The 19,724-nt window shown below is 38.4% G+C and overlaps 1 protein-coding gene across 1 annotated transcript in view; it reads right to left on the bottom strand.

The window, feature by feature from the left end:
* GABRB3 (gamma-aminobutyric acid type A receptor subunit beta3) overlaps positions 1 to 19,724 on the bottom strand; it is a 113,311-nt gene that overhangs the window by 15,614 nt on the left and 77,973 nt on the right. Inside the window, exons 4-7 of the mRNA XM_061377824.1 lie at positions 14,904 to 15,124; positions 10,790 to 10,872; positions 9,565 to 9,702; positions 312 to 464 (exon numbers count right to left, since the gene is read on the bottom strand). Coding sequence (XP_061233808.1) covers positions 312 to 464; positions 9,565 to 9,702; positions 10,790 to 10,872; positions 14,904 to 15,124 — 595 coding nt within the window. The remainder of the gene's footprint in view (positions 1 to 311; positions 465 to 9,564; positions 9,703 to 10,789; positions 10,873 to 14,903; positions 15,125 to 19,724) is intronic.

The raw sequence follows: 19,724 nt of genomic DNA, 5'->3' as shown, positions 1-19,724 counted from the left end.
AAAGCCCCCACACAAGAACTTGGGGTATGATTCTGGAGCTGGTCTCCTTGCTGAAGCTACTGACAACATTAACTTTGATAAGAACAAGGCTAAGACCTGTATGAGCAGCTCATGTTAAGAGATTTAGTGGTAGCTATATTCTTGCATGAAGGGGAAACCTTATCACTTTTGAGGCAATACTGAGTGATATGATTTTGATGGAAATTATTTTGGATTATCAAAATACTGACATCACATTGCAGTCTTTTAATGACCTCCAAAGGCTACATTGAGTCTGAAATTTTAATGTCCCATTCATTCTTAGCACATACCAAGAGCAACTCTTGCTGCTGATGCATCGTAATTGATCCAGAATGACACCCATGATAAAATGGTAATCAATATGGAGGGCATGTAGGTTTGAAGAATAAAGTATCCAATATTTCTCTTCAACCTGAAGCTCAGTGAGAGTCTTGGATAGGCACCTGAGGGAAGGAACGGAAAAACAGTGTTATTTATACTGAAGAGAAGACACTTGCAGACATTTGTCTTCAGTTTCCGTAGAAACTAAAGCACACACATTTCATGGGGTAATATGACATCTGCAGAACAGTAGGGAAAATGCCTTCACTAGATTACTGGTTGGTGTTATAAGAAACTGTGCAGTGAATATGGTGACATGCAAACAATTTGTATTTGGGAAGAAAAGAGAGAAAAATGGTAAATTATTCTAGATTATTGAACAGATGGGTGAGCACCAGTTAGTTTTTAAAACCAGATGCTTAGGTCTCCAAGTAAAATGATTATTCAAATATTCAGTTTTATGTAGAGTATTTATATTGAGGTTAATAATGTGCATAGTTATTTATTTACAGGGAAGAGTTGTTCATGAGATGGTACTTCTTAATTACATTTGAACTATGAGAAACATTCTACCTGTGGTGTCAAAAATAAATTACAATGAATCCCAGTAAAAAAATGCCTCTAACAGACAGACCAGATCCTCTAACTCAATTAGAATGGGACAGAATATTTCTTCCAGAAATATTTTAAGAAAAAAAGGATTATTTTCTATGTATGTGTACATGCATACAGTATATATACAGATTCATGAATTGTTACAACTAGAACAAATAAATAATGAAAAAAATTAAGAACTTCAATTTTAGTGTTTAAAAAAAATTATTTAACTTCAAATTTGTGTGTTTCAAAATCAGTGTTAATCTTACTGAATGTATTTTATATATTTAGAAATCACAAACAGTTTAAAAAAATTGTGCCTTTTTTCACCAAAAGCAAAGAGGATTAAATCTGAGTACAGCTGTACAGGAAAAATGTAGTCATTCTCACAACATTAGCTCTATGATTTCAGTGTTTGCTTTACTAGTCTTAGATATGATACTTTTAATAGCTCATCTAAAAGCTCTAGTTAAATCAACATCCTAAAAAACATTTCTGCACATATTGAGGACGCATATATGTATTAGACCACATCTCACCCATTCTAATGCAAATACGTGAAAAATCTGAGAGATTACATGTAGAAACAAATTAAAATCTTCCCTTAAATTATGTTTATATGTTTGCATATAAGCAAAGAAGGAATAGAAAACTGCAGATTTCTCTTCATCACATCCTTGATAGTTCAGTATACTTTGAGTCATATGACAGAAAACATTCTACACCATTTCCAGGCATCAGAAGCCTCCAGGCAGTATCAAGCTGTATGCAACTATCCTTACTTGTTTTATCAAAAAATCTTAGAACTACCACTGGAAAAAGAAATATCTGATAGCTGTATTTGTTTGCTGTGATTACTTCAATCAGTAGTAATTTTTTTTTTCCAGGATGAAATGCCTTCTAGTTTCACTAAAAGATGAATCTTGGTGTAATCATAGTAGTTTATTTTCTCATGAAAATCAGACCAAGGTTTTCTGCTGTCTAAAGCAGTCAGTATAATTTTTAGCAATGAAACATTTAAGCTTTTGTTTGCTTAACATCTTTGTTTTCCAATGAACAATGCTTCATTTCAAAAGACAAATTCTCTCTTTTAAACTATGCCTTCTTTTTTGTTAGGAAAGCTTAACTTTTCCATGGAATTTCTTATGAAATGGCTTCTGAGCCCGTGCGTCTGCAGACTACGTAAATAAAACAGGAACACACCCTGCCATGAAACACATTAAAAGCATAGCAGACCTGATCACCTTTCCACAGTCAGAGTAGTGCATAGTATAAATTCAGGAGTATAAATTTTTATAAAGCTCTATTGAGAAAAATTATTTCATATAATACAGCACCCACTCAAAGAATTCTCTACAGAGCAGTTCCTTTCCAGAAGTTCTGTCCAGGTCTGGGTTTCTGTGGGATATCACTGATAGAGGTGATGACTGGAAAATCTTCCATAAAATACTGATTCTTTGATAAATACCCTGAAGGATTCACTCAATAAGGTTCAGTGGAATTGAATCACTGAATCAAAGCCTCTTCTTGGGCCACTCCAGTGCTGAGGACCCTGGACACATTGGGGAACCTCAGAGAAAGAAGAGGGGACTTCGTGCTATTGAAAAAGCAGGGAAAATTGTGTGGATGGAGGAGATGATAATGTGTCAACAGTGGAGAGACATAGTGTGTCATGTATGTCAGTCATGTTCAGTACTGAAATCCTTAACTGAGAAATACTATGATAGGGCAAACTTTAGATATTTATCCTGAATGCTTCACCTGTGAGCATTGCCCATTATCTAATGAGACAAGATAGTTATTGAAATTAGTGGAACCTGGACTTAAAGGTGGACTCTCCAGACAGTGTCTCAAAGCCAAGGATGTCAACATAAAGTTGCTTCAAGCACCAGGTTCTTCATCCTGAAGCAAGAAGACAGAACCCTAAGAACCATACATGGGGCCAGGGCTGCCAGTGCTGTCTGACTGCTCTAGATCTGGACCTGGACTGAAACAGATTCAATTGTGAATCTGAAGGTGCACTCTTTCTTTTGAGATCCCCTACAACATCTCAGACACCCTCATGTAGCTGGTGGATGTGATGTGGCTCCTGCACCTTTCTGATTAGCAGCTAGAAACTAAGAAGGCTGCCCTATGCCATCTCAAGTAGCAGATGATTAAGCGGCTCACTTGAACTGCATATACATGAGCGAGGTATGTAAGTTCTCATTACATTTCCAGGAAAGTCAGTTAATCTAGTCAGTCTAGTAAATGAAACATAGACAATTATCCATCTCCTCCTAAAATAGATTCCTATGGGTCAACTGAATTTGTCTCCAGACTTCACCAACTCTTATTAACTAGATTCCCATCAACTAAGACACCCAGTTCATATGCAGACACTGAAATTATATTCACCTTAAACCAGAACAAGATGAATATCAGCCCTGCACATCTCAGCGTAGGTTTTGAGGGTCTGTGGCTCCTGGGCAATCTAACAAAAAGTTTTGCTGCCATTAGTGCCACTTAGTTGAAACATTGTTCAGTTTTATAAAGGTGAACAGAATGTCATCCTGTTTCATGGTGATTTTCCAAGCTCAAATTTTGTCGGGAGGTCTGGATCTCTGGAATTTCAAAATAATTCAGTCTTCATATAGTTCAGGTTGAAACTGAAACATGAACTGGTAGCCTCGTGTTTTCATACTATGCAGCCAGATTTCTCCTTTAGGTAGCTCTCAGTGAGACTAGAGAAGTTTTTATTACTTTCAGCTGTATGGGTTTTATGTCTTCACAGATGATCTATTGGTCCTACCTCCAGCCTGCTATCTCTACTGTAATATCTCACCTTCTGCAAACAGACCACAGGAATCTGTGGAAAACAAAGAATTAAAAGAAGGAACGTTCCTTTTTTTGCCTTGTTTCCCCTTTCCATGGCTAAAACTCAGTGAAAAGGATGGGTCCTAACCTGCATGGAACAATCTGCATGTAAGCCCAGATCTTTTCTGATCTAAGAAGAAACCATCTTGTGTAACATATTTAATAAAAATGGATTTCTTGGCGAGCTCAACAATTGCACTGTTACTTGCCTGATTATGTTTGGATGATGATTTGTCAATTAAGGCTCAGTACATTTAGAGATTAGTTACCAGGAAATTCTAGTTGTTAATTTTCCATCTTTTTTTTTTTTTTTTTTGCATAAAGAACAGTGTTGCTGTTCAAGGACCAGATTTGTTACCCTTTCCCCCACCTCATATAACTTATTTATGTCCATGGGCTAATTTAAATAGTACAGGAACAATAGAATTTAGCCTGAAGTATTTAAATCTAACAACAGCATTGAGAATTCAGGCATGAAAAAGAAAATAATCAATAACTGAGCTGAAAATATTCCTCTTTCATATATTTGGGCACTTGGTAAAAAGTAATTACTTGTTTCTCTTTCAATTTCATCAAAAGCTGGCAAGCTGAAGTATCTAGCTCCAAGGCTAAATTAGTCTCTTGCAGTTTTGTTCAAGTAAGAACCAAGATAACAGAGTTGGTCAGTTACAGAATTCTTACTTTAATCTGTTCTTTTGGGAAGGTTCTTCCACTAATTGGAAATGTACTTTACAGATTGATCTTTCAGAATACAGCAAAGAATTAATTTTCAAATCTTTTAGGACTATCCTCCTCTTACCAACAGGTTGCTAGTCTGGCTCTGGCTGCTATGCATCTTGAAGCTTTTAGGTGGTGTTTTACACATCCCTATTCCTGTTCAGTTTCTTTGCATTTCTGGATAACAAACATTTAGCCGGTGGGTTCAGCTCACAGGTCTAGGCTCTAAATTTCAGGGCCTTCCATGCAGATATTTACATATGGATGGCACTTAAGCTTTGGTGTCTAGAGATCAGGAGAGCTAGACTTATAGGCAGCTGATTCTAAGGGTGTGATTTAATTGCCTATACAGGCAATTAAATTAGAGGTGTCTAATGCCATTTGAGATGCACTAGGCTACTGAAGATTAGAACTTAATACCAGTTAAGCAGTTAATACTGAAGCACTGGATTGTCACATAGGACACAAGAAACTGCCATGGAACCTGATGAAATCTGTCTGCAGGTCCCGAGGGAGCTGGTGGATGAATTTGCTAAGCCACTGTCCATCATATTTGAAAAATCATGGCAGACAGGCAAAGTTCTCGATGACTGGAAAAAGGGAAACATAACCCCTGTGTTTAAGAAGGGAAGAATGGAAGACCTGGTGAACTATGGACCAGGCAGTCTAACCTCTGTGCCTGGCAAAATCTTGGAGCATATTCTCCTGGAAACCATGCTAAAGCACAGAAAACACAACAAGGTTCTTGGTGACAGCCAGCATGGCTTCACCAAGGTCAGATCATGCCTGACCAATTTGGTGTCCTTCTATGATGGGGCTACAGAACTGATGAATAGGAGCAAAGCAGCTGACATTGTCTACCCGGACTTGTGCAAAGTATTTGACACTGTCCTGCATGACATCCTTGTCTGTAAACTGGAGAGACATCAGTTTGATGGATGGACCACTCATCAATTTGATGAATGGAAGATCATAAAAAGCCTGAGACACATTCAAAGAAATCCTGGGCATGTCCAAGGGCAACAGCCTGCATAATGTGCGGAGGTTTCGCACCCAGTATTTTGGAAAAGACAAGTCATTCTTTCCATGGGAAAACTGAGGGAAGTGCACCCCAAATCTAGCTTCCTCAGTATTTCTAGGATTTTTGTCAACAAGAAAAAGCTTACCAGTAACACACTGAGGTCAATTAGTATCCAGCTGAAGGCACTTGACATCTTGCTGATTCTCCCAGCTGGAACAACCAGTTTTGATGTTGCAGACATCAACTTAATGGATAGACCACAAAAGAATTGACTGGATGTACACATGTAGAGAGTTGCAGTCAATGGCTCAATGTCCAACTGGAGACCAGTAATGAGTGGTGTCCCTCAGGGGTTGGTGTTGGGATCAATTCTATTCAACATCTTTGTTGGTGACAGGGACAGTGGGATTGAGTGCACCCTCAGCAAGTTTGCCGATGACTCTAAATTACGTGGTTCATCTGATATGCTGGAGGGAAGGGATGCTATCCAGAGGTACCCTGACATGCTTGTGAGGTGGGCCAATGCCAACCTCAGGAAGTTCAACCATGCCAAGTGCAAGCTCCTACACCTGGGTCAGGGCAAACCCAGGCACCACTACAGGTTTGGCAGAGAAGAAATTCAGAGCAGCCTTATGCAGAAGGACTTGGAGGTGTTGGTTGATGAGTAACTGAACATGAGCTGGCAGTGTTTGCTTGAAGCCTAGAAAGCCAACTGTATCCCTGGCTGCTGGGGAGGAACCCTTCATTAGGGACTGTAGCAATAGGACAAGGGGTAACAGGTTCAAACTTAAACAGGACAAGTTCAGATTGGGTGTAAGGAAGTTCTTTACTGTGAGGGTGGTGAGACACTGGAACAGGTTGCGCAAAGAAGTGGTAAATGCTCCATCCCTGGCAGTGTTCAAGGCCAGGCTGGACAGAGCCTTGGGCAACATGGTCTAGTGTGAGGCATTTCTGCCCATGGCAATGGGTTGGAAGTAGATCTTAAGATTCTTTCCAACACTAACCATTCTATGATTCTATGAGTCTAAGGCTCTGGAATACCAGCTTAATTGCTAAGCAGGATGTTCTATAGCATATCAAGAGGCACCAGATACCTATGTTAAGTACCTATGTTAAGACAACTGAATCGTTTCCTAAGAGCTATTCAATTGACAGAATAGAGGTATTTGAGAGCTGAGCTGTTCTTTAGGCTCCATTGACAGCACTGATTTGATATTATTCGACTATGAGTTTAATTTAGTTATTGACACGCAGGCATCCATTGCCGTTTTAGAAGTCTTATGGCAGCCTGTATGGACTTCAGCTGTGTTAAAAGGACAGTCAAACCAGATTTTTCTTCTTCATAGAAATTTAGCTTCTACTTTCTCTTCTTTCCATCATGAATAAAGGGAACAGGCTAAAACCCGTATCTTTGCACATACATTCTAGACATTTGAAGAATTTAATTACCACCAAGTATTCTCTTTTTTTTTAACTTACATGACCATACCTGTTTCTCCAGTAAGATCAGGTACTCTGTTTTCTCGACTTCAACTCTTACTGATTTTCCCTAGACCCTCTTCTGTTGCTCCACAACCGTTTTGAAGAGCAGTACCCATGATCACAAATATTCAGCTCAGGCCTGAGCAGTGCAAGTAAGACTCCTTATAGGATGAATTTTGTTTTGCTTGTTCCCCAGAAGATGTTTGAACATTGGCTCATGTTCAGTCTGAGATCAACAGCAGTCCCTAGATTTCTACACACAGATGCCTGGTCTAACCTGGTATTCCCTGGCCTGAATATGGGTAGGAATAATTAGTTGTATATCTTTTGCATTTGTCCATGCTGATTTTTATATTTTCTTTACAGACCTATTTTGACCCAATTTGGCAAGGTAATTTTTAACTCCAATGCTATGTTTCAACATGCATGCATTTCCTCCAGTATTCTTGCAGCCCTGCACAGCTTTCTGCCATTATCTATGGGGTTTTTCCCATGCTTACTGTTGCTTCTCTGTAGTAACTATGGGAACAGATTTTTCCATTTGCATAAATTATACAAGATTATACAGCACTGATCCTCATAGAGGACAGGAGAAATAACTACTCCAAAGGCTGTTTATGGCATGACTCTGAAGTCTTCTTTCAGTTTTATACAGTCAAAGCACACTAGTCCTGAAATCTCTGAAATGTTCACTGAGATGTTGCGCTCAAAGAACTAATATCTTCCCTTGAGAACTCAATAACCTCATAGCCAAATAAAAAAGAAAGCATGCCTGACTTATTTTCTACGGAAATGAAGAAAATGGCCCTGATTACTAGGACCATAATAAAGTAGGGTCTTGAGATGAAATCTGAAGAGATTGCGCTGACTTTATCAACCAGGTTCATTAGCATGCTTCAGATTTGAAATCAAATATGTGATTTTTAGAAAAAAAGTAAAACGTATGATGTTTCCCCTGAATGGAAATACTTGTCACAAAACTTCATAATTAATCAAGCATTTTCACAACATCCTGAATCAAAACAATAGTAAATTCAGTATTGTGTCTTCATCAGTGACAAAAATTACATGCTTCAGAAAATGGTACAAGAAACATGGAGTAATCTGTTTCCTGTGACTGTGTCATCCTACTCCCGAATGTCAAACTGTCTTAAATCGTGAAGCATGAATCTCTTTTACACCTTTCACAGGGTTGTTTGTCATTTTGGTGGGTTTTTTTTTGTTTTTGAAGGAACTGTTGTGATTCTGAAACTTTGGTCATAATAATGTCTAAACCTAGTTTTCATTCTCTCTCATATTCATGTTACAGCTCTTTGGATTTCCTTTTTTCCTGAATTAGCAAATCTTTCTCCTCTCTAAATTACTAAATCATGCCTTTACTGAAATATTTCATACTGAACTGAAACGTGGTTTAAGACTGCCATAAAAACTTCCCAACTAAGTTCTCGGTATTCTCATTGTTATCCAAAGGAGCCATTATACAAAAACATATCCAGTCTTGCATAGGGTAAACCCTGGCTGCCAAAGGTGACACTAGCTGCAGAAAGGAAGCATGTAAGATTAGAGTATCTGGTCTGTTGTAGAAAAAAACCCTTCCATTCATAATGATAAACAAGAACAATAGCAGTTGGCAACCCCCCTCATTATTAATTTCAATCTCAGCAATATTTACATTTTGTTCTGAAATACAAGTTGTGCTTCTGTGTACTTCAAAACAGATGCTGTGCCCAAAGAGTGGGTGAAGCGATGCTCACAAACATAATAGAGCTGTTCTTCATTTGTTCTAGTGTGCTGAGACAGACGGAACAGCACACTCCTGTGGTCTGAAGAGCACTGAAAATCTGGAGGTCCCAAATAGTAGCCCCACACTGGCTGATAGCTTTCTGTGCTGCTTGTCACGCATAACAATATTTTCCTATGCTGCTGTCTAACATTAAACATAAAATTCAATACTGTGCTTTGTCACCCGAAGACATCTAATTCTGTGAGCTACTAGTAAGTTTTATTACAACTTCAAGGAAACAAGAAGGAAAACCAGGGATTTAATTTTAGCATCTTTACAATGATGACAAAAGCACTGGCTATGTATACAGTACTATATATACCCATCAGTGCAAATCAAGATATAAAAGACATTACATTCACCATACAACAATAAAAAACAAACAAACATGCACTGAAAAGCTGCAGGGAGGTATTTCTAAAAATAGTGGCTTTTTGACCTAGTATGCCAAAACACAGTTATATATGTCCCGTAACCCTGTATGGAAACTTATGATTCAGAGGTGAATGACTTCATATGCATTTAGATCATAGATATTTAGGTGTCTGGTTAAGTATCACACACACGCACAAGAAAAAGAGAAACACGAAACTGTATTTCATGGGCTCCTCTTGCCTCTGGGTATAATCAAGTAAGTAATTTCTTTAGCCAAACACAATACAGACTATGCGTTATTATGATTAATAATGATTAATTATGATCAATAAAACTGTAGTTGTCATATATGAGGAAATTAAACAGTAAACAGGCAAATGACAATACTTGCCTGTGGCAAAGACAACATTCTTTGACACCAGTCTATATTCCACAATGGAAAACTGAGGAAGCTCAATCCTCTCCACGCCAGTGACTGCATTATCTCCACCTCTCCAGTAGAACTCTATGTCATCAGTTGTGTAGCCATCTGCAGGCAGAGCAGAATAGTAAGTCAGAAATAACAGCAGACTCAAAGGTAGCCTCAAAGACAGTACAGGCAGTTTATCATTTGAGACAATGAAAAGCATCTTAACATCTGGAGTCCTGTGTGGTATTTTGTTCTATTTTTTCCTGAAGAGCTGGGCTATTACAGTCTGCTCAAGAATTTGAGGCAATATATTCTGGGTTGTTTTCTGTTTGGTTTCTTTTGTTTTGTAACACTCATAAAATTCACATAGAGATTAATGGCCACAAGGAGACGGAAAATGCTACCCAATAACCTGCAAAGTTTCATGATTTTCATATACATTTAGCACTGAAATAAAGTGTATATTTATGCTGATAATCACAAGAAGGTGGACTGTTCAGTGAATAAAGACAAACATAATTGAGGCAGATCTTTTCTACTCACACTAAGGACTGTGAGTCACACTATTTCCATTAGCTTCTGTAGTGGAGGACTGTAGCTGAATATAGAATATATACTACTATTTTCTGTATATGGCTTACAGTCCCCAGCCAGCAGCAGAAATGAAGCAGGAACTCTTGAAGTACAAGTATACCTCTGAATATTTCAAACCTAGGACAAGACTTGGTGTTTAAGAGAATATGGTTCTGTTTGGAACACAATTGCAAATCGTAAGTGGGACAGATATGAAAGCCCAAGGGGAGTTCCTCTGTCAAGACCATCTGTGTGTAACAAAGCATACCAAAAGAAAATGGTATCACAGTGTTTTCTCTCTTGAAAATGAATTTGATTGATTGAAATATGAACATTCTTTCTCTTATGTTGAAGATAAGTATCCAGTCACTGCCACTGCGAAGTAGACTAGAGTAATAAATTACTTCATTCTGTCCTAAATCCATTTTTCTAGGATGTATCCATCCATCTAGAAATGGATGACTCCTTCTATTTTTTAAAAAGTCAAATAAACAAGCAAGCAAAACATCCAGAGTGATAATTACATGATTCACATAGTGCTTATAAATATCAAGATGAATAGTACACAGTTCTATAAAAGGAAAACTGCCCCGCATCTGAACTAGGGTTTACATGCATTTCCTTATGTACATACAGCTTTCTATTTCCAGAGTACAGTTCTGTTCATCTAATGGGTATCTTCTCAAGTCCATCATACAAGCTGCAGTGGTTGTGATTCTGAAATACAAACATCAAACAGAATTACTGTACAGCCAGTAATCCAGGCTTTGCTGTTGTCATTTATTTTTCAAAGTGAGGACTCTCTGAAGAATAGCTTAAAAATATTTTAGGATCTGGTCCCCAGTTTTACACTGAGCAGCAGCTTAATACAGCAGCAGTTACAGTGACTGCAATGAACAACTCACTGTGACTTACCCTTATGCAACCAGTCCCTTTGGGGTTCAACGGACGTATCCACATATGCAAGTATTACACAAACATTTGCTGAGATTAAAAAATATGACTATATACCAGAAAATGTGAAGCGAAAAAAGTCTGCTACAAATGTCAAAATGATTAGAGCTGTATGAATAACTGATTCCTTGGGTTTGTGACAGCTCTAGAAAAAAACTGAAATGCTGAAAAAATGCTTTAGTACAGCAAAACACTTTGTTTCAAAGTTGGGTATACTTCTCTAGGTTTCAAATTTAAAGAGGATTTTGTAATAAAGCACCATATTGAATTTTAAATTTTCTCCCCAATTAACAATATATTTTTGCTTCTTTATCTGTAATGCAAGCAATTGAGCATACTAAGGATGAATTTGCATAACATTTCACTATTGATGCATCTGCATTTTCCATCAAACTCTTGCATATCAGGGGTGTAAAAAAAGGAAATGCACCACCAAAATAGTTCTATTAGCAGCTTCAAACAACATTGGCCCTTTTTTTTAATACGTATTAATGAACTTATATATCTGTACTGACGTATTTCAATGTTTTGCTGAATCACAGCCTTCATCAAGAATATGTACTTTATTATGCATAATTTTCTTTATAATGGCTTCATATATATTTCACAAATTATCTTCTGGGACCGACTAGGTCCATTCCTTACTGATCTTTTTCTGATATAAACAAGAGATGGATCATGTACACAGTTCCTAAACAAACAATATTCTGGTGACAAGGAGGAAATGCCTTAAATGTACCTCTAAAAGCTGGAACTATCAATATTAAAAGTTTTGTCCTTGTGTATTCTCTGTTTTGAATCTTTCTCTTTAATCCCTTAACCAAGGTTTCATTTAAGATCCTGCAGCAGAAGCCACATGAGCTAAGTTGATACAAGAGGGAGTGTGGTACCAGGATCTTTACTATTATGTTGTGTAACTAGCTTTAAATGCCAGCCATAGAGTACATATGCAATTACAAGTGATTAATTTGACAGAATTATAAAAAATTATGCAGCTGGCAAACTTGCATTCAACTGACTAATTGCCTTATGACTTTTTAAGGAATGTATCTTTATTTTGGCCTGTTCGCGTACCATAGTGGCTCTGTGTCACAGGTTCCAATACTGGTAACTGCACATTCTTGCTCAAGTAAAATTTTAGACTACAGCATAATGTATGGTTTTAATTTCATAAATATGCACTAGAAAAGAAGATACAGCTAGATACAGAAACATATTTACCCCATTTACTCAAAGTAAGCTGAGTGCTCAGAGGTCCCTCCTGAATGAACATTCAAGCAACCAAATTTAACTTACACAAATGCTCACCGAAAGCAAATGCTAACTGCTCAGGCTTGTGTGCACTCCCAAGAAGAACAGGCTTATTTTTTTATGGGTTGGGATGCTGGCTAAAACAGCAGGACTACAAGGTTTCAAGAACTCATCATCACAGCAGTGACAGAGAAACAATTATGAGATAGACAATGGTAAAGTAGTACACAGATACACATACACTGTGGGTAAATGCAATACACAAAAGAAATATTTTTCCTTCCTTAATCTCTACTACTTTATTACCAGACTGATTGCCTTTGATTATGTTGCTATATTATATAGGAACCCCACATGAGATGTGCTGGGAGGTGCTGCACAAACAGCTGACAGGATATTTTCTGTCCCTCAAAAGTTTACAATATAAATCAGTCTAAGCAATATAAATACTTGTTATGTGACTACATCACAGGCTTGATGGCTAATTTGATTCTCTTTTCATCTTGACACAGAAATATATTCATCCAAAAAAGAACAGAAGTAAGCGTGGTTTCCTTGTCTGGCCATTTGTAACTAACCTTTTCATCTTGAAAATATCCATCACATTGTATTTATGAGTGATAACTACGTAAGTCCTTTCAGACAAAATACATATATTCCTCCACTCTATTTATTTATAACATTTAGCATTGCACTTCCTGAGAACAAGAGATCTATATATGGCAAACACACAAGCAGTCAGACTCTATTTTTGATCCCCAGTCTATGTCCTTATTTCTTTTTTTGGTCTACTATGAGGGAAAAAAAAGCTGTTGTATCACTGTATGCTTGTAAATTGCTCTGAACAAGGTGGAACAAACTCAGTGTCATGCCCCCCAAAAAATCCCCAGAAATGGGTTGAACTTCAAAAGGCTACTGTCCCATTCCCCCTCTCTCTTAGAGAACACAGAGACACTGTGGCCTCAGGATCACTTTCACAACAGCTTTGCAACATGGATATTCCATAATCAGTTGCAACCCTCCAAAATTTCCGCTATTAGTCTCAGTGATCCTGTGTTTTGTGGCACATAAAACTCAGGTTCTTGTCACAGCCTGCAGTATGAATCAATGCCTACAGACTGCAACTTGAGGCCAACACCATCAGGATGCTCTGAAACCACAACACAAGACAGGCTAGCAGTAGAGCAACATAAAGCAAAAGTCTAAATCAACATAGTTAAGGCTTAGATATTCCTTCTGGTCACAGTGTCCTATATTTTGCCAAGATTTAATTTTAGGCAGTTATCCTTCACTAAATAACTTAGCTGCATTACGCCATGGATATCTGACCCTGGATGTTGCAAGCTTTCAGAAGAAAGGGAAGGATAGAAGTGAGACACACATGAACCACTGGTGAAATCCCTACTAAGCAAATAATATGAAGTGAAATGCAGTCTGCTTGTGGACATTTACATCGTGAAGAAGAGGAAAATAGCTTACTTAAATACACTGTTTTATGGCAGATAATCCTCACTTGAATGATTTCAAAGTCTTTTAGAGTGGAACAGAAAGACTTTTGTACATTATTATGATCACAAGAGTTTGAATCTCCATCACTATTACACTGCTTGTGGGGATGGTTGTTGAGATAATGGAAATGAAAAATTTTCCTTTTTTTTTTTTTTTTTGTCATTTAACTACCTTTGGAAAGAATTGTGAACCTGTAGTATTCCATTCTGGGTCAACTGGATGAGAGATGAAAGCCTCCTTTTGCTAAACTTAGTTAATTATAGAGACAATAATTCCAAGAACATCCTAAACTTCTTTTAAGTTTCATAATAGACTGAGGCTACTTTTATTTTGTCTAGAAAGATTCACCCAATTATAGGTTATAATTGGATGATATACAATAGGAAAAGAGGTAAAGGCCCAAGATCCAGGTCAGGTCAGCATTGCCACTGCTCATAAAAAACAAGCGCAGGTAAAATAATGATACTAGCCATATAATCCATCTGCACCACTTTTCAGATCTCATTCATATTTACAGTAGGGATTCTTCTTAGCACTATGTACGTGAAGCAATCTTGAGTATTATGTATGCTTAAAAATACAAGAAACTTCCAGTGATGGAAATGGAAGTACCCAGTACCCACAGTCATGGTCTTAACTGTGGCTGAATTCATTCAACCTGTGCTGACTGTGGCTTTTTCTTTATAGACTACAGGCACACCAAGAGACAACACAAGCACTGACATTCAGTCTTATCACCTACACTTTCGACAAAATTTTCAGGTTTACAACTAATGTGTGCCTTTCTGCTTCCTATAGCCAGTGGGCTTTCCAGATACGGTGACTCTACATAGAGAGATAAAACCTGACTGAAGGCACTTTTGGCAAAATCAAGAAACATCCAGTGTGTCACTTATTTTCTACAATCATCTTTCAGACTTACAGTGGAAGGTTACACAACACACTACCCAATGTTTGTAATAAACTTGTACCAGGAAGCAACTATCAACCATATGTAATGACAGTGATAAAATCTTCATCGTGGAAGTACAGACCTGAGGCCGTAAAGCACTGTTCCATCCGGGTGAAGGCGAATCATTCGATTCTTCACAGTAACACCATGCACAAAGGATTTCTTGTCATTTAAGAAATAAGTGTCGGGCACCCAGAGTTGATCTGCCACTCGGTTATCAAGCGTGAGGTTGAGAGGTATGCCAGCGTAAGCCAGCCTCTTATCTCTCCAGTACTGTTGAAAATACATAGTCAAAGTGTAATCCTAGTGAGGAAAAAAGAAAAGCACATCAGTCAATCATACTTGGTGTAACTAGAAGAATTTTGGTTTTCACTTGTTACTAGCTTATTTTGCTGTTGGTTTCATTTAAATTTTATTTAAAAAACCTGAAATCACTAACGAAAACATCAAATATTCCCATCACTTCCTAAATAATTTTAACAATTCAGATATCACCCTGGTCTAAAGAAGCATTTCAAATCTGAAGAAATTCAGCTAGTATTGGTATCTTTTGTCCTGCTCCTCATTTTCTTTCATGTGGTTCCCCTGACAACTACCCAAAATAACGATGTTTGTGGAATGATAAATGAGGTACTAGGTAAATACTGCCATCTTCCTCACTTTTAAAAATGATACATAAATGGAAAAATATGCAAAATATTTTGAAGCAGTATGCAAATTTCTGCATGAAAAATAAGCTGCAAAGATGTTATTTATCATGTGCCTTTGTGTGAGACTGCATCTTGCAGTGACATAAAAATTTTCTCATCAACAGGCTACACTGGTACTTAGAAGAACAGCAAATCATAGTAAAATCCTACTAATGTCCATGTTTGGTATTCATCATTTCATCAGTTTCATGGTGTCTGCTATGAGCTGTGATCATGAGCACAAAAAACTACACGTGGATACAGAAGTCTCAAGCATTCATTTTGGTGAAGAGGGCTTTAACCTAAGCTGCCAGAGGAAGGGAACATCAATCCATCCCACTCCTCTCAGTTTGATGCCAGTGCCAGCAATAGATACCAGGAGTCCAGAAGGGGATCACAGGTCAGCAGGAGAGCATCTGATGACCAGTGGAAAGAAATTCCAACCACTCCTGCCAGTAAGTCAGCTTCATTGAGGGCGCAACTTAAATGCCTCTACGCAAACACATGTAGCATGGGGAATAAACAAGAGGAGTTAAGAGATGTGCACACCCTTCAGGGCTATGGTCTTACTGGCATAATGGAGATGTGGTGGGATGGATGCTATTACTGGAGTGTTGAAATCGAAGGATACAGGCTCTTCAGGAAGGAAATGCAGAGGAGATGAGGAATGTTGCCTTTTATATGAATGATCAGCTGGAATGCATGGAGCTCCACCTGGGGATGAATGACAAGCCAACAGAGAGCTTATAGATTCATGAGACAGCAGGGACAGGTGACAATATAATTGAGGTCCACTACACACTGCCTGACTAGGAACACTGAGCAGATGAGGCACTTCTGTAGACAGATAGGAGCAGCCTCACATTCACAAGCCCTGGTCCACATAAGAGACTTCAACCACCCCAATATGTGTTGGAGTGACAAGACAGCAGGGCATAAGGAATACAGGAGGTTACTGGAATGCAGTGGTGATAAATTCCTTCTCCAAGTGACAGAGGAGCTAAAGAGAAAAGGGGCTGTGCTGGGCCTTGTTCTCACCAACAAGGAGTGGCTGGTGGAGAACATGAAGCTTAAGGGCAGCCTTGGCTGCAGTGACCGTGGAATTGTGGAGTTCAAGATCCTTAGGGCAGTGAGTTTGTTACCCTGTACTTCAGAAGTGCAGACTTCGGCCTCTTGAGGCATCTGCTTGGTAAAGGACCATGAGATAAAGCCCTGCAGGGAAGATTGGCCCAAAAAAGATCATTAATATTCAACAATCACCTCTTCCAAACTCAGAATCATCCCAACAAAGAGGAAGTCAGGCAAAAACGCCAGGAGGCCTACAAGGATGAACAAGGAGCTCCTGGGCAAACTCCAGCACAAGAAGGAAGCCTATGGAGGGTGGAAGCAAGGAAAGGGAGGAATACAGAGAAATTGTCTGAGAAGCCAGGGATCAGGTTAGGAAAACTAAACCCTGATAGAAGTAAATCTGGCCAGAGATGTCAAGGGCAACAAGAACAGCTTCTGTAGATATATCTGTGATAAAAAGAAGACTAGGGAATATGTGGGCTCTCTCTGTCAGGAAATAGGAGACCTGTTTACCCAGGAGGTGATTCTGTTCCTCTGCTCTGGTCTCTTGAGACCCCACCTGCAGTACTGCATTCAGCTCTGGCACCCCCAACACAAGAGGAACATGGACCTGCTCGTATGAATCCGGGGGAGAGATACAAAAACGATCAGGGTCTGGAGCACCTCTCCTATGAATACAGGCTGAGAGAGCCTGGCTTGTTCAGCCTGGAGAAGAAAAGGCTCATGGGAGGCCTTAGAGCAACCTTCCAGTACCTAAAGCGATAGAAAGATGAAGTGAAACTTTTTAAAAGTGCATGCAGGGGTAGGACAATCAGGAATTACTTTAAAGTGAAAAAGGATAGATTTAGATTAGATAGAAGGATTAAGTTGTTTGCTCTGAGGGTGGTGAGGCACTGGCATAGGTTGCCCAGACAAGCTGTGTCTGCCTCATCCCTGGCAGTGTTCAAGGCCAGGTTGGATGGGGCTTGGAGCAACCTGGTCTAGTGGAAGGTGTCCCTGCTCATGGCAGAGGTTTGGAACTAGAAGATCTTCGAGGTACCTTCTAACCCAAACAATTCTATGATTCTATGATTTTAAAATTCTGTATTTCATTTATTTTCATTTGCTGATCTTACTTAGTCATTTCAGAACAGTTCACCACATTAGTGGTTAGGAAGCAGTCCACACAAGAGGGTGGTTTAGAATGGATATTAGGAAAAAATTCTTCACAGAGAGGGTGATCAGGTATTGGAACAGGCTGGCCAGGGAAGTGGTGGCATCACAGTCCCTGGAAGTGTTCAGAAAATGTGTAATGAGGCCCCTACTGACATGGTTTAGTGATAGTCTTGGCAGTCTTGGGGTAAAGGTTGGACTTGATGATCTCAGAGGTCTTTTCCAACTTAGCTGATTCTATGATTCTATGTTGCAATAATGCTATATTGAAACACTTTGAAAATCTTAGACACAAGGTCTCATTCATTAACTTCATGGTACTATAAAAAGTAATAAAGTCTGGAAGCATTTTAAAGTTGGGTGTCAGCTAAACTGAAAACAGTATCACATTAAATAATAGTAAAATTTCCAGTTTAGAAAAGAAAAACCTTTGTCTTTTTCTTTCCTTCATAACTTTCCAAGTGCAGAAGAGCATTTCAGCTTTAGGAACCCTATTTTTATGCATGACATAAAAAGTGAATATCTGAAAATAATTCTGTCTTATATCTGGAAATGCGTGCTTATAATTAAAGAAAATACTGGGTTTAGATCTGCTAGTACTGCCATATTTACCAATGGAAAAAATGAGACTAACTTCAGGCCATTAAAACTCTGATTTTCAAATTACAGAAGTGCTCTAAACGATAAAACTCTTTGCAAAATGCTGAGAAATTTATATGATCTCCAAACACATTTAAATATTTAGCAGCAGGTGTGCAAGCCACAAGATACCTGCATTTGCATCTGTTTCTACAAGCTGGTAATGCAAAACCCCTCAGGCTTGCTGCTTGTTTGGGAAAAGGATGCTCAGGCTTTCTAAAGATGGCTGTTGGGAATGGTCCATCTTTCTAATGGGCTGCACATGGAGCCAACCCAATTTCAGGCACTGATCCTGCCCTGCTTCCCTCCAGTCCTACAGCCTTTCCTTGAAAACAAATGGAACCTGAGCATGCCTTTCATACTCACAGCCTTTGCATTTTTTATTCAGTGATTCATTCTCTTTAATGAAGGAGCTACTATAGCTTTAAGAAATTAAATTTAATTGCTTAGAAAAATAAATCATCGTAGATATCAAGGACAAGCTGTTCTCATTTTAGGAAACTAATAGGAGTTTCTCTGAAAACAAAAGGGCCCAGTGATGGGAGAAAGGAGCACATGTGGAACTGCCTGGAAGGAAGCTCATTCCTCAAAACTCAAATTCAACGTGACTGCTCAGGAAAACATGCTCCGACCTTTTTGTTCGCAGCTTTCTTTGGTGGGACTAATGGTCCCTGCTCAACAGTGAACGAGGTGCATGCTACACTGGGTGCACTTCCCTTACTCACATTAGCATGTCAGGAAGACCACATCTTTCCTTATGCTCTCTGCAATCAATCTTTTAACACTCATGTATTATAATGAATATCCTCTGCCAGCGCTATTTCACCTCAATTAAAGCTTGTTTCCATTAATGTTCAAAATTTGCTGTATGTTTGGCTTTTTTTGTATGTATTTTGCACACCAACATCAAGAACTAGGGCTTATAAAAGCTGTGGACACAAGAGCAGTACACCAAAAGCTCACTCAGTGTAAATGTATAGTATTGCCCAAAATAATGCTAGACAGAAATAAAGAAACAGGGTGGCATTACATAGCATTGAAAGAAGTGAACCAGCTGGCACCAAAATATAAGAGAAGCAGTATATTTGAACAGAAGAGAGGTTTAGCTTTTTTTTTTTTTTTTTTTTTTTTTGGCTTGAGATAAAATACATGTTAACAGCTAACAAATGAAGAAATTAGCTAAGTAAATTATATGTAACAAAACAAGCAGTATTAGTTTGTAGTTTTATTTTTAAATAAGGAAATTTACTACAACAGGGAACAACAGAAAAAGGTTTACAAATTACACATAGAAAGAGCAACAGCCAGCCAACATCAAAAACTTTCAGTCTTGACTGAAACATGAAATTCCGAAA

This window comes from Neopsephotus bourkii, unplaced genomic scaffold, assembly GCF_033783945.1.
Source record: "Neopsephotus bourkii isolate Nb327-2 ecotype Australia unplaced genomic scaffold, CSIRO-AGI_Nbou_v1 NB_1760, whole genome shotgun sequence".
Lineage (NCBI taxonomy): Eukaryota > Metazoa > Chordata > Aves > Psittaciformes > Psittacidae > Neopsephotus > Neopsephotus bourkii.
Note: the sequence above shows the minus strand (reverse complement) of the source record. Positions and strands in the feature narration are given on the sequence as shown.